Source organism: Haliotis asinina, chromosome 8 (assembly GCF_037392515.1).
Source record: "Haliotis asinina isolate JCU_RB_2024 chromosome 8, JCU_Hal_asi_v2, whole genome shotgun sequence".
Taxonomy (NCBI): Eukaryota; Metazoa; Mollusca; class Gastropoda; order Lepetellida; family Haliotidae; genus Haliotis; species Haliotis asinina.
Window position 1 is genome coordinate 26,947,369 of NC_090287.1, and position 21,954 is coordinate 26,969,322.

The 21,954-nt window shown below is 40.7% G+C and overlaps 1 protein-coding gene across 1 annotated transcript; it reads left to right on the forward strand.

Annotated features, from left to right (window-relative positions):
• The first annotated feature begins 144 nt into the window (after positions 1-144).
• LOC137293923 (integrator complex subunit 7-like) lies at positions 145-21,834 on the forward strand. Its single transcript, XM_067824769.1, has 20 exons — positions 145-272; positions 896-1,025; positions 2,770-2,916; positions 8,075-8,212; positions 9,484-9,613; positions 9,728-9,967; positions 10,411-10,525; positions 10,705-10,806; positions 10,936-11,039; positions 11,349-11,445; positions 12,413-12,552; positions 12,893-13,078; positions 13,800-13,955; positions 14,456-14,650; positions 19,417-19,520; positions 19,725-19,790; positions 20,430-20,574; positions 20,939-21,034; positions 21,178-21,372; positions 21,482-21,834. Exons 1-20 carry the CDS (start codon positions 167-169, stop codon positions 21,743-21,745), a joined length of 2,856 nt encoding a protein of 951 aa, XP_067680870.1. The 5' UTR covers positions 145-166; the 3' UTR covers positions 21,746-21,834.
• The last annotated feature ends 120 nt before the right edge of the window (positions 21,835-21,954 follow it).

The window sequence follows — 21,954 nt, forward strand, 5'->3', positions numbered from 1 at the left end:
TTGTATCTGAAACATGGTGCATGTCTTCCATGTTACAGATTTTCGGGACCTGTAATTTCAACAGACTTATGAATCCAAAAATCGCATTTTTAGCCTCTTTATTTTGTCTGGGTTATTAAGAATTTACAATTACAACATAGCAAGTCCTATATTTAGCATACCCAAAATGGCGGCCTCCATAGCAGGAGTGCGAAATGTGAATCCTAGTCTTGATGGGGTTTCTGCTGAGCAAGAACAAGATGCTAACTCCGCTTTAACAGAGCTGGACAAAGGTGCTTAAACGCCAAGGGGATTGTGGATTATCGAGCTAATTAACGGCAGTTTGCTCGAAGTTTTCCTGCTTGTTCGGCGATCGAAAATGGAACTTTCAGATATGGTTCAGATTTCGATCACTTCACTACATTTTAGCAATGAACACTTAAGACCAGTTATTTCTAGTTTTCTAACTTCAGAAATTGAGACAGAGGTCATCTCTGAGGTTAATGATATCTTAATTCTTGACGCCTAAAAGTGTAATTAAATGATAATGATACTAGACAAAAACTGTCATGCCTTATCAAAGTAACTCATGTTTCTCGATGCACAATGCCACTTGAAATCAGTTTAACTGGAGACCACATAATAATATTTTTATTGGTTTTACTTTGTTCAGGGTACATATCAATAGTACCTGTGCAAACAATGACCTCTTCAGTGTAAATTACTAAATTAAAAGATTCCATTAACAGCATCTGAGTAATAGAATGAACGTAGTGTTTGGGTCCCCATTGCACTAATGTACCCAGATAGAGATGTACATGTAATGTAAAGTTGACATCAAACAGAGAGCTAGCTATCTCAGACTTTCTAAAGAAGTCTTGCTTGTTGAGTTACATGATTTTGTTTTTGTTTACAGGCCTGCGATCCAATCGCATTGGATTGCAGTGTGAGGCAGTTGTGAAATACCCTAGGCTGTTTGAAAAATATCCATTCCCTATTCTCATAAATTCAGCTTTGCTGAAGTTAGCTGATGTATTTAGGGAAGGGTGAGTTTACCAAAGAATTTAGGAATGAATATACTTATATTTATTCTCATGGTAGGCCAACTAATGAAAATATACTCTTCAAAAAGAAGAAACTATACATAGGAAAAAGTTTTGACACAAACCGGTCTATGCTGAATTTCATTGTGTGGATGATTGCCAGTGACAAAACATTTGAAAAAAGAAAAGTTGAACAAAAAGTAACATTACACTCACGTCTGTACTAAAACAAGCCCTACGTGAAATCCAAGTGCATCATGAAATTGTATATCACCTTAAGCAGAAGCCTATGACTGAAGGCTTTAAGAAGCCACATTGATGGTACTTCACATGCACTGCTAAACCACTATACATGACAAGAGAATGAAAAGACTGACAGAAGCACATAGACACAACACATCAGCCGTATACAAGGATGGGCATCGCAGCATGAGCTGACAAAGCACATCAGTATATCCAGACCATCTCAAACCTATGCACCCAATACAAAAATACTGGCAGTGTTAATGACAGACCCACGTCAGGTCTACCTAGAGTTACCAATGTTACCTAGAGTTACCCAGAATCGCTACATTCAGTTGAAAGGTCTTCTTTCAAAAAACATAGCCGCATCTAAATCTAAATCCATGGACTGCACTGAATTTCCAACCAGACAGTGTGCAACTGGTGAAAGAAGCCAGACTTTAGTCAGAAGACCAGCCCAGTGTCAGATTGTTCCCTTCATGATTGTGTCCCAATCATCCATTTGTCCACTATAAATATGAGTGTCTGTAAGAATGCGTGTGACTGAATCTACAACTCATTAACACATGCTAAATGTCCCAAGATGTATTTCTGAGAGAAAAAATAAAAATGTGTTCCTCCCTTGTCACTTTTTGTCAATCAAAATTTAAAAAAAAAAAGTTCTACTGCCCTTATCACTTTTGAAAAAAATGTGCCTGAGAAACTTTGATTTTTTTATGCAGCCTAACATTTCACTATGACCAAGTGGCGAGAAAGCCTTCTGTGGTTTTAACAATACTTTCTGGATAGTCATGATTTGGAAATTTGTAAAGTGATGATTTTATTGTAATTGAACAGTGTTTGAATCAGTTGTAGATTCAGTAAGTAAACTCCAAAACAGCATCTATAGTTTCTTCTTTTTTTGTTTTTGAAGAGTATATGAACACTACCAGTCCTCATATTTTTTCAATTCTACACATTTGACATTCAGAGATTTGGTACCAGTAATGTGTGACTGTATGTCTTTTTTGGAGGCCTTCCAAATGTATTGTAGGACTAGATTATCTTCAGTGATTACCCAGCACCATGTCTGTGGTTAATAACAAGTGAGACATTTTATGTAAAAAATCATTTTGGAAATTTGTTAAAAAATGTCACAAATCAATCACAAACATTTTCCTTCATGGCAGTAGATATTTGTGTCTGTGATGTTAATAGCTGACTGTACAAAATGTTTACTTACAACATTTGTCAAGGATTAGACTATACATTACTGATTATCAATTCAGTCATGTTTATAATGTTGAAAATTAATTTATGTTGCATTGTGAAAAATAGAGATACATTTTCAAACATTGCCTTATGGACTGCAGTTTCTCTTTTGAGAGTGTCTTCTATCTACATATTTTTCATCAAGAACTGTTGCTAATTAAATATAATCTAATCTTATAGTATATAGACATCAGTTCTTGCAGGTGATCTGCTTCAGGTCAGAGACTGATGGATGTTTTAATGTCTGTTTCAGTAACAATTTCATCCGTTTGTGTATCCTCAAAGTCACACAACAGAGTGGCAAACACTTGGACAAGATTCTAAACGTTGATGAGTTTGTACGGAGAATATTTTCAGTTATTCACAGCAATGACCCAGTGGCAAGAGCAATCACTTTGAGGTAAATGTTTAAAGTCTCTTGTGTTGAGTGTCATGTGTTATCTGTTTGCTGCCCTTACTGTGCCAGGATCTGCTGTTTTGGGGTTTATGTCCCTGATTTTTCCCAGTTGTGATCTTCAGCAACATACCTGTGCTTGTGGGTTTAAAATAATTGTGTTCAGTGTCTTTTTCATTCTTGATTTTGTGTTAAAGTGAAAAAATGGTTGTGTGTAGCCCTTTGAGTTAGAGCATTCACTTGTCACAATGAAGATTCAGGTTTAAGTCCCCACAAGTGTACAAAGAAAAATGTATATCTCTGAACACAGCACTGACAGTAGATTTGCAGTGCAAATCTGTCATAGCATTAGCATTGTCAGGGCATTGTGCAAAATCTACTGTCAAAGCGATATTTCCTAGGAGATATCGTCTGATCTAACACAAGCGATATCTCCTGTGGAACACAGTTATGGATGATAAGTACAGGGGTAGACACCCTTGGTCATATCCAACATCAAGTGCAGATGTAAAATAACTAAATTTTGAGTTAGACCTACTAATTTGTCTGGGGAACACTCACTATTACTAGTCTTGGACTAACAGATTACTGACAATGTCAATCCTTAGTGCAGACCAATTCTGATCGCATAGTAATATTGTTGAAATATCATTGGCTGTGGTTTGAAACTACACACTTACTAAATTCTAAATTTTTCCTTATCCTGACTCATGTTTAATTGCTTATCTCCTCTTCGTGGCGAACACCTGAAAGCCTTTGAAGCTCCCTTCTAAAAGAAGCAGGGGTAAAATTCACACTCACCCATGAATTACCTCCCCTCCCGCACATGGTCAGCTGATCAGCCATGATACTCACTCTCTCCCTATCGCCCGACGAGGGCGGCTGGAGGCACCTTGGATGCCGCATACGGTGATAAACTTTTCATTCTTTTGGTCTTTCAAACTAAATTTGTGTTGTATGCCTCATTTGGCTTTTATATATATATTATTATGATTATACATATTTGTGATTATTGTGTCTTTATTTAATACATATTTCTAAGTCTCAGTTGATGAAATCGTGTTTTCAGTGCAGATTATGGCTGTCTGCGGTTGACCCGCATTTACTTTGTCCAGCATGTAAGCTCTTATGTTCTGCTCATACTTGTAAATTTTGTATAAATTTGTCTGAAACAGAATTCTTATACTTAAGGTCTGTTCACAGACGTGCTAGAGATAGGCAATGTTGACTCACATTATCCATGTCTAAATCTGGTGAAATAAAATCGGGTAACCATTTAATTACTGATGCTGAGATTCATTCCAGTGATGTGCCAGCCGTATCTCCGAGGTTATGTCCAGGGTCGCGCGAGTCGTCTCCCAAGACTCGAAAGAGACCGTCTGTAGAGGCAGGGCCGTCACAGCCTAAGAAATCTAAGTCATCAAAGTCGAAGTCCTCGTCTTCAAGATCATCACAGAATCATCATTCTTTGATGAAGAAATCGTTCGGGGAAGAGATCATCCCTCAACAAGAACGTCACATCTTCGATGAGCCGACATTGATGAATCAGGGTCAGCAAGACATCAGTCAATGTAATCAACGGGCGTAGTCAACTAGATCAACACTGACGGCATCATCAATGCCTCAGAACCCTTATCATCTACATCAGACATCGCAAATGTCGACTGCAACCTCTGGCATCGTAGACAACTCTTCAACACAGTCGTCTCTGCACTCAACGCAGGTATTCGACGTTGGCACCTTCATGCAACAATTCGCAATGCAGATGATGAACCTTTTGGAGTGACGGTTGGAGGAAGAAAGACGACTGCACTTGTCAACAGTGTCCACTGCAAATCAGCGAGAGCATTCGTCTAGACCTGCACTCACGTATGAAGATGAATATATGCACGCATACACTCACAAGATCCAGGTCTCGGTCATCTGGTTGCAGTACAGAGAAGAACACACCCGCGCAGAGTGAGTGCACTTGCACAAGTAGTTGTTCTCGGGTGAGTGACCTCATCGGCACGCGCGAGTGCACTCGTGGACTGACTTGTCAACGGAGAAGGTCTCCTTCAGTCTCTCCTGTTCATAGAAGGCACAGTTGGGATCGTTGGTGATCAGTGAATGTTTCTTAATCTAGGAGGAACGAAGTTAGACCCCACCGAGAGCTGTCACCGGAAGAAGCCCTCCTCTCAGATTCAGAAGTCACATCATGGATCACAGATGGCTTAAACCTTGTCTCACCATCTAAGGATTCCAATGAACTCAACATGTATAAGATGAAGAATGATGACATCGATACGTTAACATTCCCACCGATAGCTCCTCTATGTAGGATCCCTGAGACTTTGTCTACAGCATTTAGATCAGCAAGCAAGTTTCAACAGCAACATGTGCTGCCATTCAACGCACGTCATTTCCCTCTTCATCACATGGAGCCATTCATCAGAGCACCTGATGTAGACGAAGGTTACATAGTTATCACAGCTTGCAGCAGATTTTACAAAGTAGAAGACAAGAGGCTGGTGCAACTTGACACTACTATGAGGTGAACCTTTTCGGATTACCTCGATTCAGAGCCATCAACGAGACTCTCATTACAAAATTCAGCACTCCTTCCAATGAGGAAGAGAGGATGATTCTGTCTGCGCTTATCACCCAGAGGAGGGATCAACAGTTTATGTCAAAACATCTAGCCTCTACTACTGCAGGAGTCTTAATCCACTACGGAGACAGGGGCTCCTGTCCGCAGCATCATCGAGTGAAAACCTACTGTGTTTGACGGGAAGATTGAAGAGGTAGCTAGATCGGTCGCTCAAGATTCAAGGGAAGTCATGATGATCAAATCCATCGACACTTTGACTTCTGTCCTTACACAGACAAATCAGCGTCTGGAGGAAATAAGTGCCCTCAGACATCACAAAGATTGTCTAGGGACGGAGGAGGAAATAAATGCTGAAGATCTGGTTTGGAATGACTGGAGTTTTCCACACCCATCCATTCCTGTACAACCATCTCAAGTGGGTGGACGTCTTCAACTCTACTGGCAAATTGGGGAATCCTCAGCAACAACTATGTCATGAATATTCTGCGAGACGGCTACAAGATTCTGCTGAAAGATACACCGCCACTCACAAGACTACCAGCTCCCATCATCTATGCAGACAGTCAACTAGACAAGTTGAACCATGCTATATCAACACTGTTACAGAAGGAAGCAGTATAAGTAATACAGCCACAGAGTCTTATTCCAAGGAGAGATTGGTTTCCAACACTTATAGAAGAGTTAGGACAACCAACACTACAATTACCAGAGTGGAATCTTCTCATCCAGCCCCACACAAAGCAGGTGCTCAGCCAGCCATCTGTATTTCGTCTTTACGTATGGACCGTATTAAGTATTGTTTGAAATGCAGAGGATACTCGGCGAGAGCAGCAAAAGCCGTCACCTTAGCCTTACGGAAATCCACTCGCACACTTTATGATGACAAGTGGAAACATTTTGAGGCATACGCCAGGATAAAAAAGGGGGATTTTCGGCGAACAAGGCGACTCATCCTCACATAGCAAATTATTTATGCTGTTTACGTCATTCCAGAGGTTTGAAAGGCTCTACATTATGTACATACTTAGCAGCTCTCAGCTCAATCGTCACCATGGGAACAGGGACGAAGCTGACTAAAGTACCAGAGCTTCTTGCCTTACTACACTCATTTACTAGTAAGTTGGAAGATCAACAGTACAGATTTAGAGCTCCAGTGACCTAAATATTGTACTTCAACGTCTTACAAGTGATGCATATGAACCACTTGATTGGACTTTAGTTGAAATGCTGACTCAAAAGATGCTATTTTTACTTGCCCTGGCTACGGCTTTAAGAATGTCAGAAATTCATGCTTTAGACTTTAATTGAACGAAGTTTGATACAAGTCACCAAGAAACAGCTCATTTGGGTCTAATATGGGATTAGACAAAGAATCAACTGCCAGGTCAACCGGATAGACATTTCCGTATACTGCCCTTGTCTTCAATCTTGGGACCTCATGATACACAAGATTTATCATTATTTCCAGTCACAGCTTTGAAGACATACATTGCACATACCAAGTCTAGAAGACAACGGTTCAAGCGCCTATTTATCCGCATCTAGTGAGACACCTACAGAAGTATCCCACAACACTATCTCAGTGTGGATCAGAGCTGTTATACTCAGAGCATATATAGCAACAGTATTAGACCCTCCGCGAGCTTCTAACCCGCATGAAGTCAGGGCCCTAGCGTCTACACTAGTGCTACATGGAAATTGCTGGCTATCTACTATAATGGAGGGCTGTTTGGGGAAGTCAAACATGGTGTTTGCCAACCATTACCTGCAAGACATAGCCACGGAGGACGTCACTGTCGCAACTAGTCTCGATTGCTTTATCTTGACATTTAGTTGCATCAGAAACTAACAGGACGCTAGTTACTTTTGATGTCATCATGTGCCAGTCAACGTTTCCTTCTTTGGAAGACAAGTTCGACTGGATGTGATCCCTTCAAAATCTGCAATGAATATGAGAAGAATAGGACCAAATTATTGCTGTTACAAGTTCCCGTTAGGGGGGAAATTATTGGATGTAATTTGGAACAGCCAGCACAATCCAGCGTGGTCTGACCCATCGCCATTTCCGTCGGATTCTGTAAACAATTAAGCATCAGTCGGGATAAAAGAAAAATATGTAATTTTCTGAATAAAATTGATAGTTTATGCTTATCCTGACTCATGACGAAAGCCCTCCCAGCTGCCCCTCACAGACACACTGAATTCTCATATTCTCATGTTGGGCGATTATAGGAGAGAGTGAGTATCGTGGCCGATCAGCTGACCATGTGCGCAGGATGGGAAGTAATTCATGGGTGAGTGTGAATTTTACGTCCGCTTTTTTTAGAAGGGAACTTCAAAGGATTTCAGGTGTTCCACTACCTTCGCCAGGAAGAAGAGATAAGCAGTTGTGCATGAGTCAGGATAAGTATAAAATACCAATTTTTATCCAGAAAATTACATTACTGTTCAAACTAATATCATTATTAGACACCATTTGCTGAACTAGAAGGTAAAAGTAAGAAATATCAGATCTTTCAGGCACAGGTCATGTGAATACTGCTGTGTATGATGTTTTATTTTGTTATTTTACAGGACCCTGGGCAGTATTGCTGCTATCATCTCAGAGAGGAAGAATGTCCATCACAGTATCAAGCAGAGTCTAGATTCACATGACATGGTGGAAGTAGAAGCGGCCATGTTTGCTGCTGATCGCTTCGCAAAGGAATCTAAGTAAACACACTCATTTATTCTCTGCTATGATATTTTGTCAAGTGTAGTGTGCACCCCTCTCTACACAAGTCAGTATTCTGAAAAAAATAATTTGTGATATTATGCACAGAAAGCATTCTACATCGTAATCCTTCAGTTAATGCTAGTATATGAACATAAATAGACTTAATTTGTCAATGAAATAAGTTTGAGATTGTGATACACTAGTCATGATTTTTCATTTAAATGGTATCTCCATAATATGCATGTCAGATGACCTGGTGGTTCCTTTGTTCACTTGTCAGTACCTGGTGTTCCTCACATGATTACATTGTGTAATGTCCATGATTTGCCTTTGATTTCACCTGAAGATTAATACAATATCTATGAATACAGACTGAATCTAACCCAACTTATGATCTAGTCTGTATTTCATTGTTCTCTCACAATATGGATATTAGGCCACCTTAAAACTAACATATAACGCCCACCATATGTCTTCCAAGAGCATCAGGATTGGCTGATTACAAATGTTTAGCCATCCTCGATAATCTGTTAGAGATTTATCGGAATGTTTACCCTGGAGGTTATCAAGGATGAGATTTAGCTGCTCTGACGATGCCAAGCATGGGCCAATAACAGTCACGTAACAAGATTGGCATAGACAACATTGCTACTCCATTGTATTTTCCATCCCCAAACACACATGTGATAACTTCTATGTATAATGTAAAATGAAACTAAGTTTGTAAATCAAAGCATAATTGTGAAAGAACCGTCAACCCTTTGTTTCCAAGTTGAACTAGCGCTGAAAAGAGAATATGTATAGGCTGAAAAGGGAAGGAGAGTGGATTGAGGGTGTATATGTTTTTGAATATATGCATAGGGAAGACGAGATCATCATCTAAATGCTGTGATCAAAGCACCAACAAAAAAAGATTTCATATTTTTTTGCCACACTTAGCAGCGTCTTTCTATATGACAGCATTCTGTAATTTTTCAAATCTTGGCTAAATAGTCCAGTGATTGATATTATGAGCATTGATTCAAGCTAACATAAGATGCAGTCAATGACACACTGAGCTGGACAGATTTTTGGGACCTACTGTAACCTGGGAATTCCCACAGGTTCATTGAAACAAGAGGGAATGAAAGATGTGTTGTTATGTTTGTGACAAATTCATTAGTTAGGGTTTTGAAAAGCATTTTGAGAATTGAATCAATGAATATTTTAGTGGAGATATGTCTTACAGTGTTGTAGTGTGTTGTCACTGTGTGGATTTGCATTACAGAACCTTTGCTGCAAGTATCTGTGGTAAAATTGCCGACATGATCTGCAGTATTGCAACACCTGTCAACATGAAGCTAAAGTTGATTCCCATCATGCAACACATGCATCATGATGTCACAACAGCTGCCAAGGTCAGTTGTGCCGTTTAGTTTTCTTTGATTTCTTGTTTTATTGGCGTTCATTCGTTATTGTGTTTAGTTTCTGCTGCTTTCAACCCTGAAACATGGCATACATTCTGTCACCAGACTCGGGAGATTTGCCTGACACTCCTGGAAACTTTCCCAGCAGAGAACCTGGTGGTGGTGACACTACACACAATGTCCCAGCTGGCAGCGCTATCATTGTACGACCTCCAGGAACAAGTGCAGTTCCTCCTCACCTTCCTTAACCAGGATCCTCGACATGGGGTCAAGGTCATTGTGTTACAGGACCTGAGACTACTTGCCAAAAAAGGGCCACATCTTTGGACATCTGGCTTTATTGAGGTAAACTGTGAAATTATGGTGTGAGACCATTTTTACTTTTTGCTATACACATTTGTCTCGTTTTGGGTTTGTGTTGGTCTACAAATTTGTCTCATTTTTGGTTTGTGTTGGTCTTTCGCATGAAAGACCAGAAAATGGTGGGGACTGTAAGGGTTTAGCTATATCAGTCATTATGTGTCAATAATTGCTGAGGCAGATTTCTGTTGCTTATCCTGTGCTGTTACACATGTAAAAACAAGTGATTTTAAATTTGGAATTTGAATTTAAATTTGGAAAAAACAAATGGGTCTAGGGTGCCATTGCCCAGCCTTTGTTCTGAAATGATCATTGTAGCCCCCAAATTGGTGTATTTCTGAAATCAGGCCTTTCAGTGCAGTCATGTAGAGCATATGTTTATCTTGTAGTAGGAATATATTTGTTAATCAGGTATTCATCTGTTACAGACTCTGTGTCAATTTGTGCTGGCAACTCCGTCAGTGAAGCTGAAGGTTGGTGGCGTCAGTGTGCTCACCACAGTGTTCAACTCGGTGGCTGTACAGCTGCTTCCCCTCACGTCAGGTATATGATCCTTGAGATTTGTTTCAGGAAATCCTAATGGCTGTCTGTGGACATGGATAACCTGTCTGAAAAGACATGGTCATTTATGAAACAGTGGTTGGTATATTTGTCCTAATGTAAACAGTTCTCACAGTTTTGGACTTTTGACATAAAAAAGACATTTATTGTGTTTATTTCAGACTCCAAGTTGCTGGATTTGTGCCAACAGTACTGTTACCATGATAACCTGATACTTGCATCAAGGACAGTTCAGCTACTTACACAGCTTGCCAAATCAAAGCGTGAGTGTTCTTTGCCATTTTCTACATAACCATCTTTCAATATTTGCTTTGTTGTTTGAAGCATAGATGAAAATGCTTGTGTTATTCTACTTTCCAATAGCCTCTCATTTTTTATATGTGATATTTTAGGCTGTCCTATCGACCTTCTTGGAGAGGCCGTGGGGTGTGTGCAGACTCATCTGATTCTGTTAACAGGAGGAGGGGGTGAATCAGAACAGTACACAGAACTTAAGGTTAGTGAAGACACAGTAACCATGTTTTTAGTTAAGTGTGGTTGTCTGCAGGCACATCTAATCCTGTTGACAGGAGGAGGGGTGAAACAGAATAGCATACAGAACTTGAGGGTGAAGATGCATTTACCTTGTAGAGGTATGGAAGTGTGGGTGTCTGCAAACATACATTTTATCTAACTTGTTGATGAAAGGAGAGGGTGAATCAGAACAGCACACAGAATTCAAGTTACGTAATAGTATGTTGCTCTTTTAGTATGTCAACTTTGAAAATCAACATTGTTCTTACGTCACTGTACTTCATGTTTGTAGTTGTGTCTCCGCTGTGCTGTAGAACTGTGTCAGACATCACCAACTCTCTGTGGCGGATTTGTAGACACCATTGCGGGGCTGCTGCCCAGTGTGTCTGGTGAGTCCAAATTATCTCATGTGTTCCAGAAAACCTTATTAAAGGGTAGGATCCACATAGCAAACCTCTTTAAAATGGCATTGAACTTGAACCAGAGTCTATGTCTGTTCTCAGAAATGATTGTGAAGTCTGGTGTTTACATTCATCCAGTGTCTGTGATGCTGAGTAATTTGAAACCGAGTAGTTCACAGATGAAATTGGAGACAAACATTTATAGATTTTTTGTGAATGTCAAAAATAGTGTGTCTTAACATGCCAGTCAGGACCAGACAACTGAGTGACTGACATGGCATGGACCCCACTTGGGATTGCAAGGCATACTTCCTTCAAGCAAGCCAGCCCACCTGATCTCCTGTTCGTTGAACTCTTATGACTAGCATGATTTATTGAAGATCACTTCTTCTAATTAGGCAATAAAATGAAATGTTTCCTCTGGTGTTGATGTACAGTCAAATCATGTTGATCTGACATCTGTTTATCCAACAATTGACTTTATCTGACACTTTCATTGTTAACACATATAGAATAAATGTAATTTAGCCTTATTAATCCGACAGTCCCACATTCTGACTCAGACAGCCCCGTTTGCTGTAGTCACTTAGTTATCAGTCCTGTTAATCCGACATGAGATTAGCAACATCTGTGATGACTGCCATGTGATCACTGCCATGTTATGATACATGAGGAGCAGTGAGGATTATGCTCACAAATTTTGCCATATGATGAACATCATATCACTGCCGTAAAACAGGAAGTCAAGTTTACTTGTACCTCGCTGAGGGAACAGCTGTTTTATCAGAATTCGACATCCTTGTTATTTTGACAATTTGCTGTGAAACGGATGATGTTGGATAATGAGACTTGAATGTATATATCAAAGGGATTAATGATACCTGTTATACACTGGCCCCACATGCTTGGCAAGAATCTCTAATAATGAAAATAAACTTATTTGTGTTTTGTGCAGATTCTGAAGCTGAGGTCTTATGTGAAGCCCTTGCAGCTATTGGATCAAGTAATTCTCAATCACTGCAACTTGTGGTCCCTGTTATAATTAGTTGTCTGGAGAGTAGTGTGGAGAACAGTCAGAAAATGACCCAGTTACAGGTGAGTCTCTCTCACTGATGTAGGTTTGTCATAGTCAGTTGTGTGGAGAACAGTCAGCAAATAATACAGCTACAGGTGAGCCTGTCTCACAGATATAGGTTTGTCATATTCAGTTGTGTGAAGAGAGTAGTGTAGACAACAGTCAGCAAATATCACAGCTCGCAGATATAGGTTGGTCATTGTCAGTTGTCAGCAACTAACGCAGCTTCATAGAAAGTTATGCATACGGAATTTGAATCTGAGCAGATGATCAGATATTAGTTTGGTTGTTCTGTTATCACATGAATTTTATACTACATTAACAAATGTATTAGCAAAAATTGTACTCTTATATTTCCAGGTGTACATGTGCACCCTGCTATTCCAAGCTGCTGGTGGAGAAGGAATACCTAATGAAATTCATGAACTGATTGTCACATGTGCTGGGCTGGGGAATCAATGGCTGGCTTACAAGATGTCCCGGCAGGCTCTACGTTACAGCCAGTATGAGATAGGTGGTGACATCATCAAACCCCTCACAGTCAAGGTAGGGAGACACTGGGGAGCAGTTGTAGAAAGGTGTCTGTCTGTATTGTACTGGTTTGTGGGTAAAAAATATCACCTACCAAATTTGTGCACTTTTTAATGTATTTTACCTGACACTTGAAAAGTAATTGTGTTGTTAAATGAACTGTTTTATGTCATTTTAAATTATAATTGAATCGTTGGAATGGACTTAGAGTTACAATATTGTTAAGTTGCCACACCGGTGTCTCAATATAACTTGTCTGTCACTTAAAAACAACCACACAAAGATATAAGTGGCAAGCTCAAGCTTTTGCAGTATTAGGAATTTTCAAGACAGTGTGTGCCATACGGCTGTTCACTTGTTTTAATGGTCAGTTCCTTATTACGTAACAAGCTGTATTGCTACCTCAAGACTTGACTTAGGTCTTGATAATTTGTACCAATCCTTGGTCCCCATTCCACAAAATGATTATGGCGCTGAGATGATCGTAACTCCAAAACTTAAACATAGACTTACAACTGTCATAGTGCTAGGGTCGCCCATGACCCAGGTGTTTTTGTTTTTTTTTAAATTACGTGAATCAACTCAAGTTAAATATTTTCTTGTATTTTTTGGATGTATATTTCACATGCTCACTCACTGTGGATGATGATGATGATGATGATGATGATGATGATGATGATGATGATGGTGATGATTGTGATGGTGATGATGATTGTGATGGTGATGATGTATTAAGGTTGCGTCTGAGCACTTCTACCACTGGCTAATGGGGGTGGCTCACATCTGCAGTGCGGAGATGAAGCTGCGACATGTGGTCACAGACAACACCAACATCCTACAGTGTGTGTCTGAATGTCTTGAATTCTACCAGAAGGCTCTGGTCTCTCTCAAGGTCAGTGTCTATCACAGGGATAAATTTACAAAATGTCCCATCATGACAACAATATGTTATTGGTCGTGGTGGTAATCACTGGATTGTCTAGTCCAGACTAGATCATTACCATCATTTAGCTACAGTATTGTCAAGTCTAGCATAGAAAATCAAACAATAGTTTATACAGACTGGACACCATATTTATATACAAGTGACGTTATCATCCAGCTGGATGCTTAACATAGCATGTCAACTTCTTGCACAAACAATTTCAGTTGTATCCTCCCTAGGGAGATGAGAATATAATTTGAAAACATTCAAACTTTTTACAATTTGCACTGTTTACCACTGTGATAATCTGCACTATTGTATTGAGTCTTTTCACAAGTCGGTTAGTCTCTTCACATTATCAGATCCATGTACCAGTTCCAAACAAAGCCTAATGAGGCTTTAAACAAGATTGCTTCAGTGAGAGCTCATGAGAGAATCCTGTGTACGTGAATGTATGTGTCATACAGGCCAGCAGCTCCTCAACGCACCCCCTCAAGTTCCAGAGTGACTACGTCAATTTGAGGATCATGCTGCTCCAGGCACACCGACAGCTGATATTGTCCTGTAACACATTCCGCACAGCCCCACCTCCAGCCATCGCTACCGCCCTTGCCACCACCAATGGGCAGGAGGGCACCCGCTGGAGTCAGATTGTGCAACAGGTAAACTACAGTATACATTGGTTGTGCTGCCCTACATGAATTTAATAGTCAAATTATACTGCTACAATATATTTTTCCTTATCCTGACTCATGCTTATTGCTTATCTCCTCTTCCCTGGTGAAGGTAGCTGAATACCTGAAATCCTTTGAAGTTCCCTTCTTAAAGAAGCCGTTGTAAATACACTTTCCCTCCCTTTTCCTACCAAATGGGTCACTTGACTAAATATGCTTGTCACCTTCTCCTCATTGCCCAACGAGGGCAGCTGGAGGCACCTGGGGTCCAGGATACGTCTTTCAATTATTTTGGTCCTTTAGCTATATTTATGTTGTATGCAGTATTTGGCTTATGTATATGCATCATAATTTGTTAAAATTGTGATTATTGTGTCTTTATTTAGCACATATTTCATCTACTGAGACTTAGTCTCAGTTGATGAAATAATGTTTGCAGTGTAGATTATGGCTGTCGGCGGCTGACCCGCACTTAGTTTGTCCAGTGTGTAAGCCCATATGTTCTTCTCCTATTCGTTGTGAATTTTGCAGAAATTTATCTGTTTCAGAATTGATTTTATATTCGGTCTGGTCACAGACATGCGAGGGAAGGCAATTTAAATTTGGGTTACCATTTATCAGTTTCTGCTGAGATTCATTCCAGTGACCTGTCAGGTGTATCTCTGGGGCTGTGTCTGGGGTCCAGCGAGTTGTCCCCTGCTCCGTGTGAGCACTCAACTAGATCTGCATTCACACCAGAGGATGAAGAGGAGGCACCCGCTTGAGAAGATTGTCACTGTCGTCCTTGTCATCCTGTCCGAAGAGAGATTCACCCACGTTGAGTGGTGTCCCCGCACGGGTGAGTGCACTCATGTGAGTGACTACGCTCATGTGACTGAGGAAGCTCGGGTGAGCGCTCTCACAGATCTACTCGTCAACGCAGAAGATCTTCATCAGTCTCCCCAGCTCGTTGAAGGCACCGTCAGCACTCGTCGTCCCCTTCAGACCTGGATCATTGGCATTCATCGAATGCATCGCACTCATGGAAGGATGAAGATAGATACTACCGATCGTCATATGCAGAGGAAGCTCTCTTCTCGCACTCTGAAGTCACATCATGGATCATGAATGGTCCGGACTTAGTCTAGCCATCCAAGGACTCCAACAAAGCCAACACTAACGGATGAAGAATGAGGACATCAATACGTTAACATTTCTGCCAATATCTCTGATTCCTAGGGTCTTATCTACGGTATTCAAGTCAGCAACCAAGTTTCAATAACAACATATGCCACTGTTCAACGCCCATCGTTTCCCTCTTCACCATATGGAGCACTTCATCAGAGCACGAGATACGGACGAATCATACATGATCATCATACAAGATCAACAGATCCTACAAGATTGACAAGAAGAGGCTTGCTCTGCTGGATGCCACTACGAGATGCACATTTTTCAGACTAGCTCGATCTAGAGCTATTAGTGAAACTTTCAGCACTGTCAGCACTTGTCAGACAGAAGAAGGATCAGCAGTTTATGTCCAAACACCTCGCCTCAACTACTGTGGGACTGAATTTACTTCGTCAACAAGGTCTCTTGTCCACCTCAGCATGGAGAGAATTTTACAAGGCCCTTATATCAAGCCCCTTAGTCAGCTCTTACATTGTTTGATGGGAAGATTAAAGAGGTAGCAAGGACGGTCACCTAAGACTGCAGAGAAGTCATAATGATCAAGTCCATCGACAGCTTGACAACAGTGAAAAAACAGACAAGTCAACGCTACACTAACAAGTCCAAGTTCTCCAGAGTCCAGAGAATGAGAGATAAGAAGTTTAATAGGATACAAGTCATCTTCTTTTCGTCACCCCTACAGAGGAAATAGGCGCCTTCAGACGTCAGGCCGTTCGTCCAAGGACGGAAGAGGAGGTAAACATTGAAGATCAGGTTCGGAACGACTGGAGTCTTCGATCCCCAGCTGTTCTTGCACAACCGTCTCAAGTGGGTGGTCGTCTTCAACTCTACTGGAAGAATTGGGGAATTCTTAATGACAAATACGTCATGAAGATTCTTTGAGAAGACTACAAGATACCACTGCAAACTACACCTCCAATCACAAGAGATGACGCTATTATCTTCTGTGGAAAATTCCCACATATTTACATATTTACCTGGAGGACAGTCTGTCTACATCAGTTTTAAGCGGCGGGAGTTTTTTTGCGCACTTTTACTCATTTACACATGTGCTCGCCAAACAGCATGGTTACGGACAAGTCCGAATGCTAGCTAGGGTATCACTGTCTAAACAAGATGTCACGATGATCAGTTGACTGCTACACTGGTGACGTCATGTCAACAATCTGATTGGTCCCCGAGAGACAACGCCCTGTGCAGAATGTGGTGTTATTGTTCCAGCATCAGGAAGTCGTCTACATTTGCTTACAGTCTTTCAATGCTGGAAAATGTCAATTACACACTAGATTAGCAGTTTAAAGCGACATTTGATTCATAGAGGCATAGAGGTCTTCTAACAACGTTGCCTATCACGAGGCTTGCAGCAATGAATGACAGTTTCTGATCAGACAGGCAGCCAGCTTTAAATAAACATCCTTTTGAATGTCTACTCGCTCATAATGTACAGTGCTGATGATCTGAATACCAAGAATGACGCATCTTCACAGCATACAAGATCGTCATGAGTGAAGTCAAATCAGTCTTCACTATCATGCTACTAACTCAGCTCTAATGACTTGTGAATCTAAATTCCTTGGGGTTTGATTTTTCACTACATGGAAATACATCGCTGTCCCAGAGGATTAGAGGGTCAAAATTCAAGCCGATGTTAGAACAAGTTCTACTCTCTCCGTTACCACTTTGACAGTGACAATGTCTACTGGGTATGCTCACGTCACCTCAGGATATGACCAGACAAAGACGCCTACAACTACGTCTATGACAGCGGTTCCTGAGTCATGGTTTAAAGTCCTGACCGGTTTACGTCGTTGTACATCTTAAGATCATACACGCTATGGTGGACTCGCCAGTCAAATGTCTGTGCAGGAACTTGCATGTTAGAGTCGGCATTCAACAACCATTCAACACACGGCTCTCGTAGGATGGGTGTCCATCTAAACAACGAGGTTGCAGGAAGAATCTGGAAGAAGGAAGATCAAGCTCTTCACATCAACCAGTTTGAGATGAAAGCAGTGATTCATGTTATCAATCACTGGTCAACAACACTGAGAGACAAGCTACTGATGATCCACACAAACAGTGGCCTCCTACATAAACAAACACGGGTCAATGAGATCACTATCTCTACTACACCTGATGTTTCTAATTTTCAACATGGTTGATAGTCTGAATCTCCAAATAAAAGCATGTCACATACCAGGAACTTGCAACATCATGGCAGACGCTTTATCTCAGCCTCTTCGTCCACCAACAGAGTGGATGCTTCATCAGGAGGCCTTTCAACTAATCAGCCAGACAATCGGATCCCCGCAAATAGGCTTATTTGCAACAAGGTTCAACAAACAGACAACAACCTTTGTGTCATCGGTACCAGATAGCTTGGGCAACAGCCACTCTCTGCATCTTGTGAGAAGGATTAAACGTATTTACGTTTCCCCTTCATCGAGAAAATCAAACAGACGTAGCTGTTAGAACTGTCAGTCAGAGCACTGAAGATGTATCTCTCATCTACCAAAGCTAGAAGACAACGTTTCAAGCACCTATTTATCCCTATATCTACTGAGACAAGAGACAACTACGGAAGTATCCTGCAGCACCGCCATTTCTGTTGGATTCTGTAAGCAATTAAGCATGAGTCAGGATAAGGAACAAATATGTAATTTTCTGAATAAAATTGGTATTTTATACTTATCCTGACTCATGACGAAAGCCCTCCCAGCCGCCCCTCACAGGCACGCTGAATTCCAAAATTCTTGTGTCGGGTGATTTTGTATGGAGAGAGTAACAAGCATGGTTAGTCATGTGACCAATTTGGTGGGAAAAGGGAGACTACCGGTGGGTGAGTGTATTTACGTCTGCTTCTTTCAGAAGGGAACATCAAAAGATTTCAGGTATTCCACTACCTTCACCACAGAGGAGATAAGCAATTAAGCATGAATCAGGATAAGTATAAAATATCAATTTTATTCAGAAAATTACATATTTCTGTTTATTCTAGTTTTCCCAACCTCATCCACTCATTTGCTTATCCTTTCTATCAACAATTTCAATGACTAACAATCAATGTGACGTGTATCATCCATTGGTCAACATATTTCAACGCCTAAAGTTGCGGTTTTGTTTTCCATCAAAAAATAAACCCTGTGGATGCAAGTTAATAATCCTGATTATGTATAAATTACACTCAGCTAGTAATTGTCCTTACAGCAACACTAAAGTCTATAGTAATCGATCCCATGAGAGTGATTTCAGGTTTTGTACAGACAATATTGAGCTGTAGATATTCAAGTACCAATCATGGTAGAGGCATAATGGTTTGGTGACAACAGGTTTTTACTGTATGTATTTTTACATATGAACTATCACACGTTCCCTGAAAGGGCTTAGCACCATGTGTTTGTTGTTCAAAAGCATGATGTTGTGTTAGATGACCTGAGAATCTCTGATGACTGTGTGTCATCGCCTTGACATGAGATATGCTCACGGTATCATCCACTGGTTTGTCTAGCATGCACTTGAATATTTAGGGCTCACTGTGATAATCTGTACATTGACTGAGGGGTCCATTTGTGTCTGTGTTACAGTTGGAGGGCAGCATGGAACAGTACGAGGAACTGAGCAAGAAGATCTCTAACGTCTACTGGTCAGCCTTTGATGCAGACAAAGCCTCACTCTCAAACATCGACATGTATCCTTACGTTCCTGTAACCATAGAAATTTTCTGAACTTACAACATGGCTGTAATAAAATGACATTGAAAAGATTTCAAAGCTGAGATGCCTATTTTCCATTGTGTTTAACATTGTGTGGCATTGGAGAAAGGTTCAGATGATAAGAGCTGATTTTTGTTTGATTTGATGGAAGTCGAGTGTTATTTTCCTGAACCTGTGAGTCTTCAGCAGAGCTGTGACAGTGTGAAAGCTGCCATTATGTCCATCATTTCCACCATGCAACTCGGGTAAGAACATGAAGAATACACAGCAGCCAATAATTAGGCCCCCATGGACCACTGGTTTACGTTTACTGTATACACTGCTGGTATTGCAGATGTTACATTCCTGGGCCTAGATTTTCAAGTGCTAAGATAGTTGTAAGTGCCATACATTAACATTAACTTATGACTGTCATAGCGTTAAGAGAGCTTTGAAAGTCTAGGCCCAGCTGTAGTAATATAGCTTCCAGAAGATATTGTTGGTTACACTACCCTGTCTGGGACATGCTAGCATAAAGTTAAGGACTGTACGATTCTTTCATATTGTTGTAGTAGTATTTTTCCCATGATAGCTTAACCATAATTGTATGGCAATGTTGGGTGGTCATTAACTTCCTTTGAGTAGTGTATGCAGACTAAAACAATCTACTTTATGTAACATATCTTATAGGTGATGCCTGCAGCTGTTACGGTTATTCGCACTAACCACCTTGTCCATTTCTTTGTGGTGATTGTTCATTGTCAGAAATAGTATACGCCTCTAATATGTTGACTTTGATAATCATTTCAGTGTCGTGACAAGATTCTGCACTCTATGAAGAGTTCCAGGTGTTCAATTTGTTCATGGTATATAGTCATTACATCGGTTTCACTTTTGCCTTTAAGTGGAGGATCATTTGGTGACAGACAGCTGTGGACAGGTGGTGGTGAAACTATAGAAACAGGGGTTTCCATAGAAACAGCCCTGCAGAATGTTTCAAGTGGCCTGAACAAAGTCCTGCAGGATACGACAAATGACATGACGAGTAGGGTGAGCATGTTAAGCATGGGGGATGTCTATGACATGTTTGAAAGTGAGGCAAGAAAGAGAAAAACACTTTGGCCCATTTTGGGCTCTCTCTATCACAGTTAGTCTGTCTAAATGTACAAAGAAAATTACGTTAATAAGAAATGGTGAAAATAAACCTTACCCCAAAATCAACAACATTTATGTATCTTGCCTTGATAAAAATATGTCAGTCATTCATTAGTAGCAGTTACCAGGAGATCGAACAGTACCATTTTGGTTTTTATTAACCAACTACATTAAGGTTCAGCCCCAAATGTTTCATAGCAACAAATGACAATGCTTGGGAATGAAATATATGCTTATGCTAATTTTACTCTGTTGGCAGATCACCTTTTTGAGTGACTCGGCTAAAGCTCTGATAAAGTCAAGCCACAGCTTTCCACGCTTTTTCTTCCAGACTCTTCAGTCAACTGTACTCAAGGTGAGAAATGATATTCCTATCATTTGTCCTCATAAAACGAACGTCTCCTCCATTACCAAATCTTGTGTAGTACAAAACTGCATCAAGAAATTTGTAATACATATATTCATTAAATTCTGAAGCGTGTCTGTTCTGCCTTCCAGTTGGCAGTATCACCACAACAAAATGCTAACATGGAGCCAATCTCAATCCGGTGCGATACCCATCTTGCCATCAAGGTGGAAGGGATTGTACAACATGGTGAGCGACCATGTCTGTTCCGGACAGCTCACTCTGTCAGCATCTCTGCCACATCAGCTCTGCAGAGTCGCAGCACACAACCAGGAGCAAACACCAAGGTGGGAAGAATTGTTGGCTCTACTATGATTTCAGGAACTGCAATTTGCTCCATGCCATCATTACATGACAGGAATGCAAGATTCATTGATTAACATCTATTGTTTGCAGGGTAATGAGATCACATCCAACTTCCTGACCCAGACTGTGGAGCCTCACAATGACTACTTCAGCGTCAACTTCCTCTTGCCCTTCCCTGTCCTCGGCATCCACACGGTAACAATTGATGCCTCCATTGTCGATGTCACTGGCGCTGTGTGGCAGACAGGACCCAAGGCCACACTTACGATCAAGTCTTATGATGAGGTGTTGCAGCGGCAGCAGCAACAAGCCAGATACCAAGCTCGTTCAGGGACATCGTCAAGTCTCAAGTAGTGCTACTCATTTTCACAGAAACGCCACACACTGCGTTTAATCATGATGCATATATGTAGGTTTTCATACAATAAATCATCTTTGTTTCATTTTCATTACTCATTGTGTCCGGTTCAGAGAAATAGTAAAGAAATGTTTGTCGTGTTGGACACAAGGGAACAATATGTCAAACCCATTTCTGGTATTTCTAACCATGATAATGCTGAAAT